The sequence below is a fragment of the Delphinapterus leucas genome, chromosome 1 (assembly GCF_059928025.1).
Source record: "Delphinapterus leucas isolate spDelLeu-1000000601 "Yukka" chromosome 1, BTC_Dleu_Yukka2, whole genome shotgun sequence".
Taxonomy (NCBI): Eukaryota; Metazoa; Chordata; class Mammalia; order Artiodactyla; family Monodontidae; genus Delphinapterus; species Delphinapterus leucas.
The window spans coordinates 162,105,505-162,121,158 of NC_143129.1; the positions used below are offsets into that span (position 1 = coordinate 162,105,505).

At 55.3% G+C, this 15,654-nt stretch overlaps 2 protein-coding genes across 4 annotated transcripts in view; one reads left to right on the forward strand and one right to left on the reverse strand.

Annotated features, from left to right (window-relative positions):
* Nucleotides 1–6,236: 6,236 nt before the first annotated feature.
* On the reverse strand, nt 6,237–15,635 carry NCDN (neurochondrin). Of its 3 annotated transcripts, XM_022575211.2 has the most exons (8): nt 15,202–15,634; nt 14,861–14,928; nt 13,830–13,970; nt 11,756–12,724; nt 10,309–10,550; nt 9,538–9,762; nt 9,008–9,150; nt 6,237–7,738 (listed from the first exon to the last, which is right to left on the reverse strand). In XM_022575211.2, the coding sequence occupies exons 2-8, from the start codon at nt 14,891–14,893 to the stop codon at nt 7,302–7,304; spliced, it is 2,190 nt and encodes a 729-aa protein (XP_022430919.1). In that variant the 5' UTR covers nt 14,894–14,928; nt 15,202–15,634; the 3' UTR covers nt 6,237–7,301. The 3 variants fall into 3 exon arrangements, with proteins under 3 accessions (XP_022430919.1, XP_022430920.1, XP_089752412.1); XM_022575212.2 differs by lacking the exon at nt 14,861–14,928 and having other exon boundaries at nt 15,202–15,635; XM_089896286.1 differs by having other exon boundaries at nt 14,861–15,634.
* Nucleotides 15,423–15,654, forward strand: part of KIAA0319L (KIAA0319 like) — a 114,009-nt gene continuing 113,777 nt past the window's right edge. Inside the window, exon 1 of the mRNA XM_022575209.3 lies at nt 15,423–15,536. The gene's annotated coding sequence lies outside the window, so the exon portion shown is untranslated. The remainder of the gene's footprint in view (nt 15,537–15,654) is intronic.

Here is a 15,654-nt window from a genome sequence, read left to right on the forward strand (position 1 = left end):
TCAGCTCCCCTGTCTGTAAAATGGGTATCAGTCCTTTCTCTAACCGCCTCACCGGATTATGGATGAGGTGGGCAGTCTTGAAGGTGGAAGAAGTTTGTGAGCTGCAGACTCAAGCCTGCTGGCTCATGTGCACACATATGTCAGTACGTGTGTGTGTGTGTGTGTGTGTGTGTGTTCTCTGCACATTTCTGGATCAAAGCCCCTCTGAGGGTGCTTACTTCACTCAGGCTTCCCCCAGCTGGTAACTCCCAGTGCCAAGCCAGGGTCTGAGGAAGTTGGAGACACAAACTGGCCCGACAGAGAGAGTTGCCTGACACTGGGGTTGGGCATCATGAGTTCCACCTGAGAAGGGCTCAAGCTATTTCTGAAGCCACGAGGGCCCGGGCTGACTGATTGTGGGCCCCCAGAGGATGTTGAGTGAAGCTGTGTGTAACTGACATCATGTGGACCGCGTGCTCTCATTACACTAACATGCGCAGGCTGTGTGTTTGTGTGTTGCCATGGCAGGCACTGGCTGGCTCTCAAGCATGTTCCACTTCCTGCAGTCACTCTATCTTTCTTTCCTTCAAAACCCAACCTTCCCTTCCTAAGGAACAGGGACAAGGATTAAAGAAAGGGAAATGAGAGGAATGCTAAGGGGAATGGGAATTAAGAAAGCAGATGGAAGGTGCTAAAAGAAAGTAATAAAAATAAAAATTAAAAAAGGGAAGATGCTCAGACCAGGGCAGAGTAGAAATAATCACAGCAAACATTACAGAGTGTGCCAGACTCTATGCTAAGTATTTGATGAGTATTGAGTTATTTAACTCTCACAACAGCCCTATGAGATAGAAACCCTTATCACCCCCATTCTCAGTTGAGAAAAGTGAGGCACAGAGAGGTGACATGACTTTCCCAAGATCAAGGTGCTAGTTAAGTGGCAGAGCTGGTGTAGTCTGCTTCTAGCCTCTTTCTGGGTTCAGAATTACTATTCTATATTGCCTTAGACTCAGGTGCCTAGAATTTAGTCCTGACTCCGATGGACTGTGTGATTCTGGGCAAGACCTTTTTCCTCTCTGACCTCAGTTTCTGCAACTTCAACAACAAACAACAATAAAAAAGTATGGTAGGGGGACTTCCCTGGCGGTCCAGTGGTTAAGACTGTGTGCTTCCAATGCAAGGGGCGTGGGTTCAATCGCTGGCCAGGGAACTAAGATCCCACACACCGTGCGGCATGGCCAAAATTTTTTTTTAAATTATTTTTTAAAAAAAGGTACGGGAAGGAAGAGAGGGCTAGATGTTTTCTTAGGCCCCTTTCTAATGAGGTGGAAGATGAGAAAGTAAAGGTAAAAATATTGAGCTAAATTAGAGGAGAAAGGGAGATAGAGGTGACACCATTAACGCATGGGAGGTATGTGGAGGAGACTTGAGGAGGGCATCCCAGAAGGCACACGGCAGGTGCAGAACTCAGGTCTGGGTCATCTCAGCCTGGGAGGCTTTGGGGGAATGAGGAGGCTAGAAGCAGGCAAGGTTTCATCACTAAGAACTTTCCAGAAGGTGGAACCACCAGCTAGGGTGGTAGACGAAGCAAAATTGGGCAGCTCTGCAACCTCATGCCTAGGACAGATCAGAGGTCAGGAGTATGTGTGTGTGTGTGTGTGTGTGTGTGTGTGTGTGTGTGTGTGTGTGTCTATATGTGTGGATATGTGAGTCAATGGTGAGACCCCTCTTCCCCCGACCCTCAACTTTAGCCACAGGACATTAGATATCGGGCTCCAGGACAGGTGTATGTGTGACTGAATGCATGCAGCTCGGTGGACCCCTTTGGGAGACGTCCAGGAGCAGCGAGGCTGATGACGCCTGTGCCTAGCTCTGGGGCTCTCCTGCTCTCTCCAGTAGGCTTGGGAAGGCCAGAATGACAGGAAGAGCTGCCTGCCCAGTGGCTTCCTTGGGTTTCCTCACCCTGCTTCCCTGCAGCTTAAGACAACCTCTTCTTGCTTCTTTCTCCTCCTTTCTAATCTGACCATTTCTCAGTCTTCTTTTTTAAAAAAAAAAAAAATTTATTTATTTATTTGGCTGCTTTGGGTCTTAGTTGTGGCATGTGGGATCTTCGTTGAGGCATACGGGCTTCTCTCTAGTTGTGGCGTGGGCTCCAGAGCGCACAGGCTCAATAGTTGTGGAGCGTGGGCTTAGTTGCCCCGCAGCATGTGGGATCTTAGTTCCCCGACCAGGGATCGAACCCACGTCCCCTGCATTGGAAGGTGGATTCTCAACCACTGGACCATCAGGGAAGTCCCTCAGTCTCCTTTTCTATCTCCCCTCTTTTCACTCACATCCTTAAGGTCAGTTATTCATTCCCAGAGTTGCAGCTCTTGCCTTTTCTTCCTATCTACACTCTTCACTAGTGAGTTCATCCCCTCTCAAGACTTTAATGACTACCTGTCTGCTGTTATCTCCCAACCTTGTTATCTCCAGTCTGTATCTCTCACCAAAAATCCAGACCCATAGATGCACTTGTCAGCTGGATCTTTCCTCCAGACACCTTGTTGCAGCCATCTGAGACTTTCCAAGGCCCAAACTAAACTCAACATTTCCTCCACCCCCACCACCAACCCCAGCCTGCCTCTCCTCCTGTGTTCTATAGTTCTTTAAGTGGCACCACCATCCTTCAAATTAAGAAGAGCCATCCCAGCCTCTGTCCTTTCCCTCACCTCCATAAGCTAATCCTCATAGAGTGTTGTCATTTCTAATCCTTAAACATCTCTCTCCATCCTCTGTCAGCATCTTAAGCTACCATACTCTTCCTCATAGACCAGTAGTTCTCAAAGTGTGGTCCCTGGACCAGCATCACCTACGACATCTGGGAACTTGTTAGAAGAACTTGCCAGTTCTTGGACCCCACCCAGACCCACTGAATCAGTAACTCTGGGAGTGGGGCCCAGCCATTGCCTGTAAGGTGGCTCAGAAGCAAAGTCAAGTCTGAGTACCACTGCCTAGACCATTGCAACAACCCCCCACCCCCAAATGGTCTCCTGCCTTCATTCATATCTCTTCTTCCACAAAAATGACTGGACCATGTTACCTCCTGACTAAAAACTCTCCTGCGGTTCTTCATGGCTCATCTTTGGGGAGAAAAATTTTAAACACTGTAACCAGCATTTTAGGCTCCTTGCAGCTGAACCTAATCTTCCTTTCCTGCCAATTGAACCCGTTCACAAGAAGAAGATGAAAGGAGAAAGAGAAAATATGTCTAGTCTAGTGCTGGGCTTGGTACATGGCAGGTGCTCAGCAAACGCTCATTAAATAAATGACAAATGAATGAATGGATGAGTTTATGAATCCCTCAGCCTACTGAGGCATCCTTTAGGAAGCCTCCATGTGAACATGACCCTGGGTAGCTAGACATAGAACCCAGGTATAATCTGGGGAGGTCACCTGATAAATGAATGATTTCACTTATGGCTACTAGGGAGATGGATGTTCTGCATGGTCTGCTGCTGCTTTGGGGGTTCCTCAAAGCTTCCGGGTCCTGTGCTTGCAGACTCTATTGCCCTTCTTGTTCACCAAGGGGCTCCTCACTTTCTGAGGCATGGAGGTGGGCATTGTTGGTTGCCCACTCTCTGGAACACATGCACACATGTGGAGCCCTGGAATGTGCACAGGGGTACATGTGCAGACACCCCTGGACACAGAGGGCACAGAGACACTTATGGGATACATGGAAACACAGGACATATATCGACACGTAGGTACGCATGCTCAAACATACATGGGCTCCCATTTGGCATACTTGCCGTATTGCTCTTCTCCCAGGCTCAAATCTTCCCCTCTCTTTTCAAAAAGTGAGTTTGCATTTTTTTGGGTTTTTTTAAAAAATTAATTAATTAATTATATTTTTGGCTGCATTGGGTCTTTGTTGCTGCGCGCGGGCTTTCTCTAGTTGCTGAGAGCGGGCTTCTCATTGCAGTGGCTTCTCTTGCTGCAGAGCATGGGCTCTAGGCACGCGGGTCTCAGTAGTTGTGGCGCACGGGCTTAGTTGCTCCGCGGCATGTGGGATCTTCCCGAACCAGAACTCAAGCCCGTGTCCCCTGCATTGGCAGGCGGGATCTTAACCACTGTGCCACCAGGAAAGCCCTAAGTTTGCGTTTGGACTTTATGTTAAGAAAAGACTCAGGCCGGCCTCCTTTATTGTTGACACAGCCACCCTCCTCCCAGCCTTTGACAACCTTCTGCTCTGGGCCGGGCTGTTTGCAGGGTGGGGGAAATCAGGCACAAGGAGATGCTGAGGCGCCACCTCGTGGTTAGATCTCACAACTGCAGCTCAGGTCCCCCTTTCTCCCTTGCTGCTGAATTACCAGGAGCAAACTTGGTCTTACCCTGCTAGCCTAGTCCCTCCCCATTCCAGAGCCGGGAACTCTCTGACCATCCCTCACCAAAGTACAGAGCTCAGTCTGCCTTGCATTTTGAGGCTTTATGCAGGGTTTTTCTTCCCCACCGCACAAGGGAGAGTACTTTGAGAGCAAGGACCAAGGGTAGTTGCCTTTGGCTTTGGGGCCCTTCTCTTCTCTTTTCACTTCCCCAGATGATCTCAGTCGCTTCCCTGACTTTAAGGACCCCCTATACTGACAACTCCTAAATCTGTCACTTGCCCAGGCCTCTCTCTGAGTTCCAGACTGCAGAGAGCCACTTCCTCCTGGACATAAGCTATACGCATTCACCATTTACCAAAATGAGCTTATATTTTACACAAACCTGTTTTTCTCTCAGTGTTCCCCGTGACAGTGAGTGGCCCCACTATCCAGTCACTGGCCCAGATCAGGAACCTGGGAGTCATCCTTCGCTCTTTATCCCTCTTCACTTCCAATTAATCACCAAGCCCAATTAGCTAACTCTGACCTATACTTTCTCCACCCTCACCGCCACTGGCTCAATTCAGACTTACTACCTCCTCTCCGAGCTCCCCGACTCAGTCATCCCTGTTGCAGCCGAAGTCATCTTTCTGAAATGCAAATGGATCGCATTCCACCTGCTCAAAAATCCAGTCTCAACATGACCCCACATCCAAACTGCTTAGCCTGGCACACCAGGAACTGTAAGATCTGGTCCTTGCTCACTGGTCCAACCTCATCTTCCACCACTCCCCACTTCACACTCTCCACTGTAGCAGTAGTGACCTACTTGCAGTTCCCAAGCTGCGGTCTCTCGGCTTGTCTACCTGGCAAGCTCCTTCTCCCTTCAGGTCTCGCCGCAAATACTTTCTCCGAGTTTTCCTGGACTTACTCAGCCAGGCTGAGGGGCTCTTATGCTCCAGCCACACTTTATTCAGACTCCCCTGGAAGAAACGGCTTACATCTTTAGGAGCTGTCCTTTGCCTTGTCTGTTTCCTCTCTAGATTTTAAGCTGCTCGACAGGCAGGGTTTGTCTTTTCATATTTTTCAGGGATTTCAGGGACTTCATGCCGAGGACATGACTTTCAGTACATCCAATAGATAAATGAGTGTTCCTGTCTATGCATAGCCAACCACAGGTAGGCACTTAGGATGTGCTCAACCAATGCTTGCAGGCTTGAGGGCCTAGGTAGAAAAGAGTCTGCAGAACGTGGGCCAGAGGCTGGTCTGGCTCCAGACTTACAGCTTTGGTTCAGGCCTGGTGAGGCAGTGGGTACTTGGGTCCAGTCTCCACCGAAGCTCTCAGACCCTTCCCCTTCTCACTTGGCATAGAACAGAAGTAAACAGCTGGTGGCCTGAAAGTCACGTTTGGCCTGCAGCTGTTCTGTTGGGGTAGTACTGATTTAATTAAAAATATCAACATTCAAAATCAGATTTCACAGAAACACTAAGATTTCTGACTTCCCTTTAAACATTGGAGGATGTGGCAGTGCCACTTGGCCACAGTCTGCTGACGTGGAGGGGTGGAACTTCATTTGTACACAGGAGCACAAGAGCCCCCCCAGAGGCCTCGCCACATCAACATATGAGTGTGTCACCTGATCTGGCATTGAAGCGTGTGGGCTGAGAAGTTGGATGGCCCGCCTGGAGCCTTGACTCTGGCACGTACTGGCTGTAACACCTCGAACAAATCACCTACCCCTGCTTGAGTTTCTTCACCTGGAGAATCAGGACGACGCTTGCTTCACTGGATACTTGGGAGGGCTGAATGAGATGACACTTGTGAAGTGTGTTTCGCAGGGCATGTGTGCTGTGAGCTGCTGGGGCCTGGAAGGAAGAAGGTGCAGGACAGACCACACAGGAGCCATCTTGTCACCAATGAACATTTATTGAGTGTCCACATGTGCACAGCTTTGAACTGGGCGATCACAGAACGCACTGGGGGAGGGAAGGGGAGAGGGAAGCAAGGGATCAGGTTCATAAGAAAGGTAGTCCCTGCTGGAGCCGCCAGTCGCGTCTCTCTGCAGAGAGGAATCACAAGCAGGGGTGGGAGTTAAAGCCAGGCACTAGGATGGTGATGGGGTGCAGTCACTAGGGAGACATGCGGATTCTGGGTAAGCATCCCTTCGGTTCCTATCTCCAGCCAGGCCATATGGCACCAAGGGGACAGGGATCAGATGCTCAGGTGTCCAAGCAGGGAAAAGGGCAGGCAAAATAAATAACTCCCCAACCCTCATTGTCACTCTGCTGCAACACAACACAAAAGCTTAGAGACCAGGATCCAAGGGCTCCTGGGTTCCCTCAAGGTAGCTCAGGTGGAAGGCTTCCCGACCCCCCCACCAGGGCTGTCTGCCCCAGGTTGCCCTGGAAGGCTGGGGCAGTTCAGACCCTGGGTCACTGAAGTTGATAGGAAGAATTGTGATGTCAACGGCCTGAGCCTGCTCTCTGCCCAAGGGGGCCAAGGGCAAAAACCAAATGGCCAATTTAAAGGACGTGGACCTGGAAGTCCAGAGGGGCACCACAGTCTAGGGGAGCCCACGCCCTGGCCGGCAGGGCACATGGGCTGAAGCAGCCAGCTCCTGCCAGCCCTGTCCCATCTGGGGGCCTCCCTCCTGCGAGGGAGCCAGACATCGGGCACAATGACACCTAGTGCCGCCCTCCCTGCGGGCTGCTCCAACCTCCCCTGGCCTGGCGGGAACAGCCATGCTGATTTCCAAGCCAATCCCTGCCCCTGAGCGGGCCCAGGGGGCGTGACGCAGTTCCTTACACTTGAAGGATGGGCACCATGCCCTCACCCTCGGAAAAGCCAGAAAGCTGGGATGTTTAGCGGGGGGAAGTTGGGGGAGAGGGTCCAACTTGGGGGCTTCAGGGGAGATGCCTCCTCCCTCCTTCCCTTGCCGCCCGCCCCCGGGTCTGTCCGCAGTGGATGCCCCCTCAGGGCTCTGCCAGGCATTGCTCCAGGGCGGCCATGTGGTAGTGGCTGGCCGTCTCCTCGCCTGCCTGCAGCCTCATGGCCTCCCGGCACAGCCGGTTGGCCCGTGCCAACTCAACCAGGACACCCTGATAGGCGGCTACCATTTCAGGCTTGACAGAGTTGGGGCTGACGCTGCCCAGCAGCTGGAGCAGCTCCTGTGGCCAGCGGGAGCGCAGGGCGGCGGGGGCCAGCCAGGGCAGCAGGGGCACGCAGCCTGTGAAGGCCTGCATGCCCAGGAACCAGAGCTCCTGTAGATCCGCCCAGATGCCCTCGTAGTCGGAGGACAGGGCCAGCACTGCCTGGTCTGAGCCAGGTGTGGCCCGTGCTACGTGGGATTGCGACAGGAAGAGGATGGCAGCTGCGAAGAAACCTCGGGACGCTGGTGTTCCCTGAAGAGCTGGAAGGCAAGGAGGGAGGGGGGCATGAACGAGCTGCCTCACCAGCCCCTTCCCTTCCTGGTGGGCATACTCAGGAGCCGAAGCATAGCCTGGAATCAGCCTGCCTGCGTTCAAACCCTCCCTCTGACTTCAGTGTGTGACCTTGGTTAATTCACTTTTCTGGGTCTTGTTTCTTCACTAGTAAAATGGGGCCAATAGTGCTAATCTTAGAACTCTGTCGTGAGAATGAAATGTAATAATCTTGGGACACTGCCTCGTGGTCGGACCCTCCTGTAGCCTGAGTAGTGATGGGAGCTTCCGCTGGGCCTCGCACTTTGTAGGCTGAGGAGGGTGCAGCAATTTGATTCTCAGGCCAGAAGAGGGTGCCAGAGGGGGCCATGGGCTGGGGTCCAGGCTTGGCTCGCCTGCCTGCAGGGGTTCGGCCCCTGCACTGCAGATGCTCTCCCGGGGCTGTTAGGCTAACCTGGTGGCATTTGTGGGTGAACCAGCACTGTGGCTCTACTCAGGGGCTGTGGACATGCAGCCTGGATCTGAGGGAGCTCAGGGGCTAGAGGGAAGGGGGGAGCTCCTGGTCTACTGGGACGTGCTCCCCTTCCAGCTGCCAGGTACCCTACTGGGGCCCCCCCACACAGGGAACAGAGGCAGCTGAGGGTACAGGCTCATTACACCCTGTTCCCAGGCATCTGTGCCGCTCCTCCAACCAGACAGATGGGGTACAGGGAACAGGCAGGGACAGAGGGACCCAAGCAGACACCCACGGCCAAAGTGGGAGACACAGAGGGCTGGCAGGGGGCTGAAGCGGATGCCCCTCCCTACCGCATGCAGCCAGAGTGAGGTGGGAGGTGGGGAAGGTAAGTGCACAGGAGCACCGAAGCCTGTCACGAGGTGCGGTGCCGAGCACAGAAAAACCTCAATGGAGAAAAGTCATGTTTCTGACTCAAGGCCTGGGAGGGGGCGGCTCCACCTTGAAAACACAGAATTCAGATTCCTTGGGCTGCTGGGGATTCCAGGTGCTTAAGCCTGTGCCTCCGAGCGGGCCTGTACTTACACCCACCAGACCTTGCCTTAAAAGGCTTCAGAAGGAAGAAAACGTTATCATTTGGGGAAGAAGGGTGGGGTGGGGCGGGGGAGGGAGGCGCACTTCAGAGATTTCCTTGACTGGAAAATTCTGTTCAGAATTTCAGAAAAGGATGACTTATGCCCAGCACACAGCAGGTCCACCCAGGTCTTCTGCTTCCATCTGTTAGGACTGGGTCCCCAGGGCTTACCTGGAGAGGTGCTAAGGAGCCGGGCCATGAGGAGGCCCAGGGTGGCCACATTGGCAGCCAGAAGCAGCCTCCCCTGCTGCTGTACTAGCGCGGGCAGCGACGCCATCAGGGTGTTCATTAGAGAAGTGAAGCAGGCATCTCGCCTGGGGAGAAAGGGAGTGAAAGATGGGAGGCGGGAGATTAGTGGAGCCAGACCAACCCTGAGGAAACCTGGGATGCTGGGCTCCCAGCTTTACCAGGCCAGGGTTTGGCAAGAAATTAGGCAGCAGGGTGAACAGTTAACTTTGGGCCCCATCCGTGGCATCTGGGGAGCAGAGACTGGGTTATGGCTGGAGCAGGTAGACATACATGCCCAGAGGGCTTCCACATATACCAAATCCCTGTGTGGGGTGGCTCTCTCTTCCATTCTGAGACCCTTTCATTCTAACACTAATAGGAACCGATGGGCACAGGGAAGCAAAGTAGGAGACCGAGATTTGGGGCAAGTTTGAGCAGGACCCCTGCTTCCTCCAATTCCTCCCCGGCCTCACTTGATCAGCCCCGGTGCAGTGACCACAAGGTTGAGGAAGATGTGACAGCAGGTCTGCAGGCTGATCTCCACGCTGTCGGGCAGCACTGAGGTATCATGGCCAGGGGATGTGAGTTCCCACTGCTGCAGGAAGTACTTGCACAGAAGTGAGGGGGCCCCCTCCTTGATCAGGATCTCCCGGGGCCCATCTTCGACTGTCAGGTGGCACCAGCCGGGCAGGAGGAGCCTGGGGGTGTAGAAGGGACAGATGTGTGTGGGGAGAAATGAAGGCACCAGGATTCCCTTTTTGGGGGGGCACCCCATCTAAGAGAAAGGGAAGTAGGGGAGAAGGAAAACACATCTTTGTAGGCACTGCAGAAAGAGCACAGGCCTGGGCTCAAGCTTGGGCTGTGAGTGTGGGTAAGTTACTTTAACCTCCTTTAGTCTCAATTTCCTCATCCTGAAGATGTGGATGAGACTTCTGTCCTAGATTTGCTGCGTGGACCAAATGAGATCAAAATGGTAAAGGGTACAGTAAAATGCCTGGCAGGCAGCAGGTGCTCAATAGCAGTTCTCTCTTTACAGAGTAACCTGGGGTTGGCAGGTGAGACTAGGAAGCCCAGGTGTCCTGAGGGAACAACCCCTCACCCCACCCCCAACAAACAGAAATACTACCACACCTCAGGCCCCCGTCAGGAAGCCCAGCACAGCCCAGTGTGGGGAGAGGGGAGGTATCCGTGTTACTCCTTCCTTTAGCACATTCTGGCTGAACAGACCATAACTACAAACTCACCGGAGAGCATCCCCTGGCCAGGTGGGCCCCGGGGTGGTGGGGGAGATGGCCAAGGTGGCCACCTGCTGGGAGAGGTCATTGGCCTCCTCGGCCTCCTCGTAGAGGGTCTTGGCATAGCGGACGAGGAAGGGCAGCAGCTGGCAGACCTCCTTGCGCAGGGATGAGGTCTCTTCGGCTAGCCAGGCACCCAGGATCCGCACGGAAGCAAACACAAAGGGCTCCTTCTGCTTCTCTGGCCCCACCTGTTGCCAAAGGGCTCCCCTGAGATGGAGCAGGACCAGAGGACCTCCCCTGCCTGGCCCGCATGCCGGCCAGGCTAGGAATAACACAAGTGGAAGGGAATGCTGGCCTGTGAGCCCTGCAAAGGCAGGCCCTGTGTACCCAGAAGCCAGCGCATGGTTGGGACACACTCAACCGGGGGCTGGCACAGAGCAGGCCCTCAGGGCATGCCTGCTGAGGGAACTGGACTTTAGACAACATGCCCCTGCACTCGCTGGGACTCAGCCTCTAAAGCATCTCAAGGCTAGAAGGAGACTCACAGGTCCAAAGCTAAGAAAACACTCCCTCTACAGTGGCTCTGACCTGGGGTGGGAGGCCAGGAGAGAAGCCCCACTTTGGGCTAAATCAGAAAGAATGAGACAATGGGAGCTTGGCACGGTGTGTGGGGTATGCAGCTGGAGCAGGCTACTAAAGAGACCAGAGTGTTGGGCTTCCCTGGTGGCGCAGTGGTTGAGAGTCCGCCTGCTTTTGCAGGGGACACTGTTCGTGCCCCAGTCCGGGAAGATCCCACATGCCGCGGAGCGGCTGGGCCCGTGAGCCATGGCCGCTGAGCCTGCACGTCTGAAGCCCGTGCTCCGCAACGGGAGAGACCACAACAGTGAGAGGTCCGCGTACCGCAAAAAAAAAAAAAAAAAAAAAAAAAAGAGACCGGAGTGCTGAGGGAACATCTGCAGGACAGGAGAGCTGGACTCTCAGGCAGGAGGGATGATGGGGCAGGTGATCAAATGGAGTTAGCAGACCGGCCACAGAGGACAGGAAGCAGGCAGCCCTGCTCCTTTTCCCTGTACTGTTACAAGTTTGTATGTGTGTGTGTGTAAGGCCATGCTGTAGACTGAACAGAACAGACTGCTTCACTTTCGTGTGTGTGGACCGGGGGGAGGGTTGTGAGTAGGAGGTTTCTGTGTTGTGTGTGTGCGTGTGTGTACTGTGATGGGAGTGCACATATGGCGTGTGGTATGGTGCTTGTGTGGAGGCTCAGGGAGGGAGAGGGAGGCTTGGCCACACACTACTCCCTGGAGTGCTGCAGGATCAGCCCTCCGTAGGTAGGTAGGAACGTCTTCTCTGTCTCCCCATACACCCAGGTTCGGGGTTTCACTGCCCCCTTTCCCTTGCCTTCTGGCTCCCCCTCCCACACTGGGCCCCCTCGGGTGGGGCACTGCACCCTCACCTGCTGCAGGTAGTGGATGACAGACCCGATGGCCTCCTTCATGACGCTCACAAGCTGCACCTTCTGTGGCTCCTTAAGCAGTGACTGCTCACAGCGGGTGCACTCCTGGATCCCCAACTCCATGAGGGCATAGCAAGCGGTCACCACATCCTCTTTCACCTCTGTGCCTGTCTCCTCCAGTGCCAGCCGCACCTCCACGCATGCCAGATTCACCAGCAGGGCCAGGAATTTGCTCCCGGAGTTGCCCGCTGGGATCCAGTCGGAGCCGCAGGCGTGCGCCAGGCGGGCTGCCAGCTTCAGTGCTGGGTTGCGCTGCCAGGAGCTCAGCTTGCTGCCCAGGATCCGTGCCAGCCCGGCCTGCAGATCCCGGAGGCATTCAGAGGGCACAGTTGTTGGGGGCAGAAAGAGGGGCAGCAGCTGGCAGAGCTCAAACTTGCTGGCATCCTCGGCTTTCTGGAAATCTTCGCTGAGGCCCCGCAAAACAGCCAGCAGGTCAGGCTCCCCCTCTTTCCAGCACTGTGTCTCAGCAGCGGCCAACAGCCCCACCAGGAGTGCCAGGGCCTGGTCAAAGCCATAACCATGCCCCAGGTATGCCTGACACAGGGCAGACACAGTGCCACCGGCAATGAGGTGTCGGGGCCCACGAGGTGTGCCTGCCACAGCTGTCAGGCACTGGTAGGTGTCATCAATCATGGAACGGCGGGCAGCATCGTCAGGGTCCCCCCGGGCTGTGAGGAAGGTGCTAAGGATGGGGATCTTGTTCAGGACCTGGGGATGGGCAGCTAGTTCAGGGTCACTGCAGAAGCAGGCCAGCAGGGCCACACCCAAGGCCCGGAGAACATGGTCAGGGCAGCCATCCGGTGCCTCCTTGGTAGTCAGGAGACGATTGGGGAAGGTGAAGCCGACAGCATCAAAGATCCGCCGCCTAGTTTTGGCATCGATGTCACCTGCTTTGACTGCCTTGGTCACCTAAGGGAGGTATATGCTATCAGCAGGATGAAAGGAAGGGGTGGCAAAGACTGTCCCCTGCACTCTGGGGGTTGACCATTAGCAGGACTAGGTTATATAACAAGATTCACTCTGGGGTCAGGAGGTCTCCCAGAGATCACTTCATCCAGCTCCTTCCTTCTCCCCAGAGGCAGACAGGTGTGACCTCTGGGATCCCTCATCTGTGATCCCTGTGGAAGGGAGGTCAGGTCCTCCTCAACTACTCACTCTACTGTTTCATTACCTGGTTAGTTGGGAAGTTCTTCCTGATGTCTAAGCTAAATTCTTCCTGATGTCCAACACATCCTGAGTTGGAAGAGGCTTAGAACTCAGTGTTTAAAATTCTCCAAGGATTTGGGGTCCCTCCCTAATTGCTCTCTCCAGAGAAGTCTCTGATCCACTCCCGCCACCTTCTCAGGGGAAATGGCTCCTGTGTCTCGCCGCTCTGCCTGTCAAAACATTTCCCCTTACATTTCACCTAAACACCTCCTCTGCTGCAGTGTGAGCCCTTGACTCTGGAGCCTTCTCCCTGTTGCCATGGCAAACAAGCAGGCTGTACTCCCTCCTCCCTTCACCCCCCCCCCACCCCTTCCCAGCACTGCAGCTCCTGTTCTGCTGTCCCCAGCTTGGGTTCCTCCAGGGCTAAGCCCCGAACCAGATCCTTCACCCGCAACCTACATACGCATCCTGGCCACCCCCTAGGACCCCTTCCCAGTCACTTCCAGTCTGCTACTCTCTCCACCTCCAGAACAAACATCCCCAGCCCTCAGGTATTCTGCACTAGTTACTGCCTGCTGCTGCAACCCTATGAGTCAGCTCCCATCTGCTCTGGGACGCCCCAGAGAGCAGACCCACTCAGCTTCCTCCAAGGCTCCTAGGGCCACAAGCTTTATTCACCCCCATTCTCCCCTTTGCTCCCATACGCAGGGGAGCCAAAATGAGTCCACAGGTAGGTGCCTTGGGCCTTCTTTGGTGCCTCCAGGGTTACCAACACCACCTATATATCCTTGGGGACTTGTTGACCCCATTCCTAGGGAGCCCAACCACCCAGCCCTTCCCACCTCCCAACTGTCAGTCAGTTCCTTACTAGCAGCAGGGCTGCAAACTGCTCGCTGTCATTCTTGGCCTCACGGAGGGCTCCCAGGTAGCGCTCCAGGGTGGGGTTTCGGCCCTCTGCCTGGTTCAGAGCTGGCTCGCAATCCGAGGCCATGATGCCCGCCTTGCCCAACTGTGAACACAAGAGGGACTGAGCATCCCTCTGCAGAGGAGGGGTGGGAGGGGAGGAGGGAGTGGAGGAGGGAGGAGTGGAGGAGGGAGGGAGGGAGGGATTAGCACAGAGGGAGGGGAGGATCAGAAGGGATGGACTCCTCAGGACTGACCTCCCTTGGGGGAGCCCCTTTAAGGGGCTGGACCCTCAAGTCCTTAGGGATGAAGAAGGGACCCTGGTCCAAGGTCACCTCCGGAAAGTGGGAAAGAAGGACCATGCATCCTGCTGCTCAGCTGGACAGCTCTCCTCACCAGTCTCCTGGGGGTGGGAGGGGGCTGGCCCCACTGCTCAGCTGCTCCCTGGCACCAGAGGCCAGGTTTTGTTTCCCTCCACCAGGCGTACAGGGAGGGAGTGGTGAGGACAGACAGGGAGGAATGGAGACATACACGGGTGAAGTTCGATTATCCGGACTCAGGCTGGCATGAGGGAAAAGGGCATCCCAGGTTTCCTTTCCCCTCCCTTCTTCAGGAGAGACAGGAGACAAGCTTCAGCAGAAGGGAGGAAGCAAGGTGCTAACCAGGGAAAGCTCAGAGGGCCCTCTGGAGACCCCATCCCTCCAGCCAGGGCTCTCAGTCGCCCCCGCAGGCTCCTTGCCTCCTCTCCTTTCCCTCCCTCGGGCAGAAGCTGCAGCAGCGGAGCAACAGAAGCAGCAGCAGAATTAACCCCTTGCGCTCCCTCTCCTCACCCTCCCCGCCCGGCTACCAGCCTGTGGACGCCGGCAGGGGCTGGAGAAGCAAGAAGGGGTCCCGGGTAGCTCCCAGGACAACGGAGACTCCAAAAGCCGGATAATCGAAGAGGGGCAGCTGAGATGGGGAGATGAGAAGGGAAGGAGGGTTCCTGACGGTCACCACCTGTCCCGCCGCAGCCAGGTCACAACACGACATTGATGAAGTCACGACAGGGCGGCGATGAGCTCACACTTCACGATGGCGCGGTTATGTCACGGAGAGATCACGGCAAAACCACGACATGGGACAGCCCCCAAAGATGACAGAGCAAAATTTTAAAAAAGATATAGCTATATATTGAGAAGGGCTGTGGCAAAATGGAGTCTCGACAAGGCACGATGATGTCGCGATATGGCGCGATGGAGTCGCGATAGGGTCCCCGGGGTGTGTCGGCATCGATAAGCGCCGGCTCGAAGTGGCCCCGGCTGGGATGTAAGGGAGGGCTTGAAGGGGGCTGAGCTCACCAGGCTGCGGCCCCGAGCGGCGAAGTCTTCTCCGAGCGCGGTGCTCCGGGAGCCTGGGGCCGCTGCTCACGCCGCGTTGCCCACTCCCGGCTCCAGGCTGCTGCAGCTCCACCCCCACCCCCGCAGCGCTCTCGGCCAATCCGCGGCGGCCTCACTCCAGGCTCTAGCCAATGGCACAGCTGGGCGCTAAGCCGTAGGGGCTGCTGCCGTTGCCGCCATCTTGCTTGTGGGTATTGCCAGAGTCTGGGGCCTGGGGCTCGCGCAGGGCGGGCGAAGGTGCAGACCGCTTCTGGAGAGCGGGAGGCGACAGCCTGGGGACGCAGGTTCCTTCGCTCGTGCGTAGTTCTACCCCCCAGCACTACCCCTCCTCCCCCTCGGGCTCGCGGCTGGAATTGAGCTTCCGGGGGGACAGGAGGGCTTGTTTAGCATCAAGAGTGTGTTTCCGGGTTGAGT

Bases quoted from the DNA above. Each gene is read 5' to 3' on its own strand.
- NCDN (XM_022575211.2), bottom strand. From the start codon at position 14,893: ATGTCGTGTTGTGACCTGGCTGCGGCGGGACAG. The intron at 12,725-13,829 runs GTAAGGAACTGA...TACCTCCCTTAG, and splicing joins AGTTTGCAGCCCTGCTGCTA to GTGACCAAGGCAGTCAAAGC. The intron at 7,739-9,007 runs GTAAGCCCTGGG...CTTGCCTTCCAG, and splicing joins GCTCCTTAGCACCTCTCCAG to CTCTTCAGGGAACACCAGCG.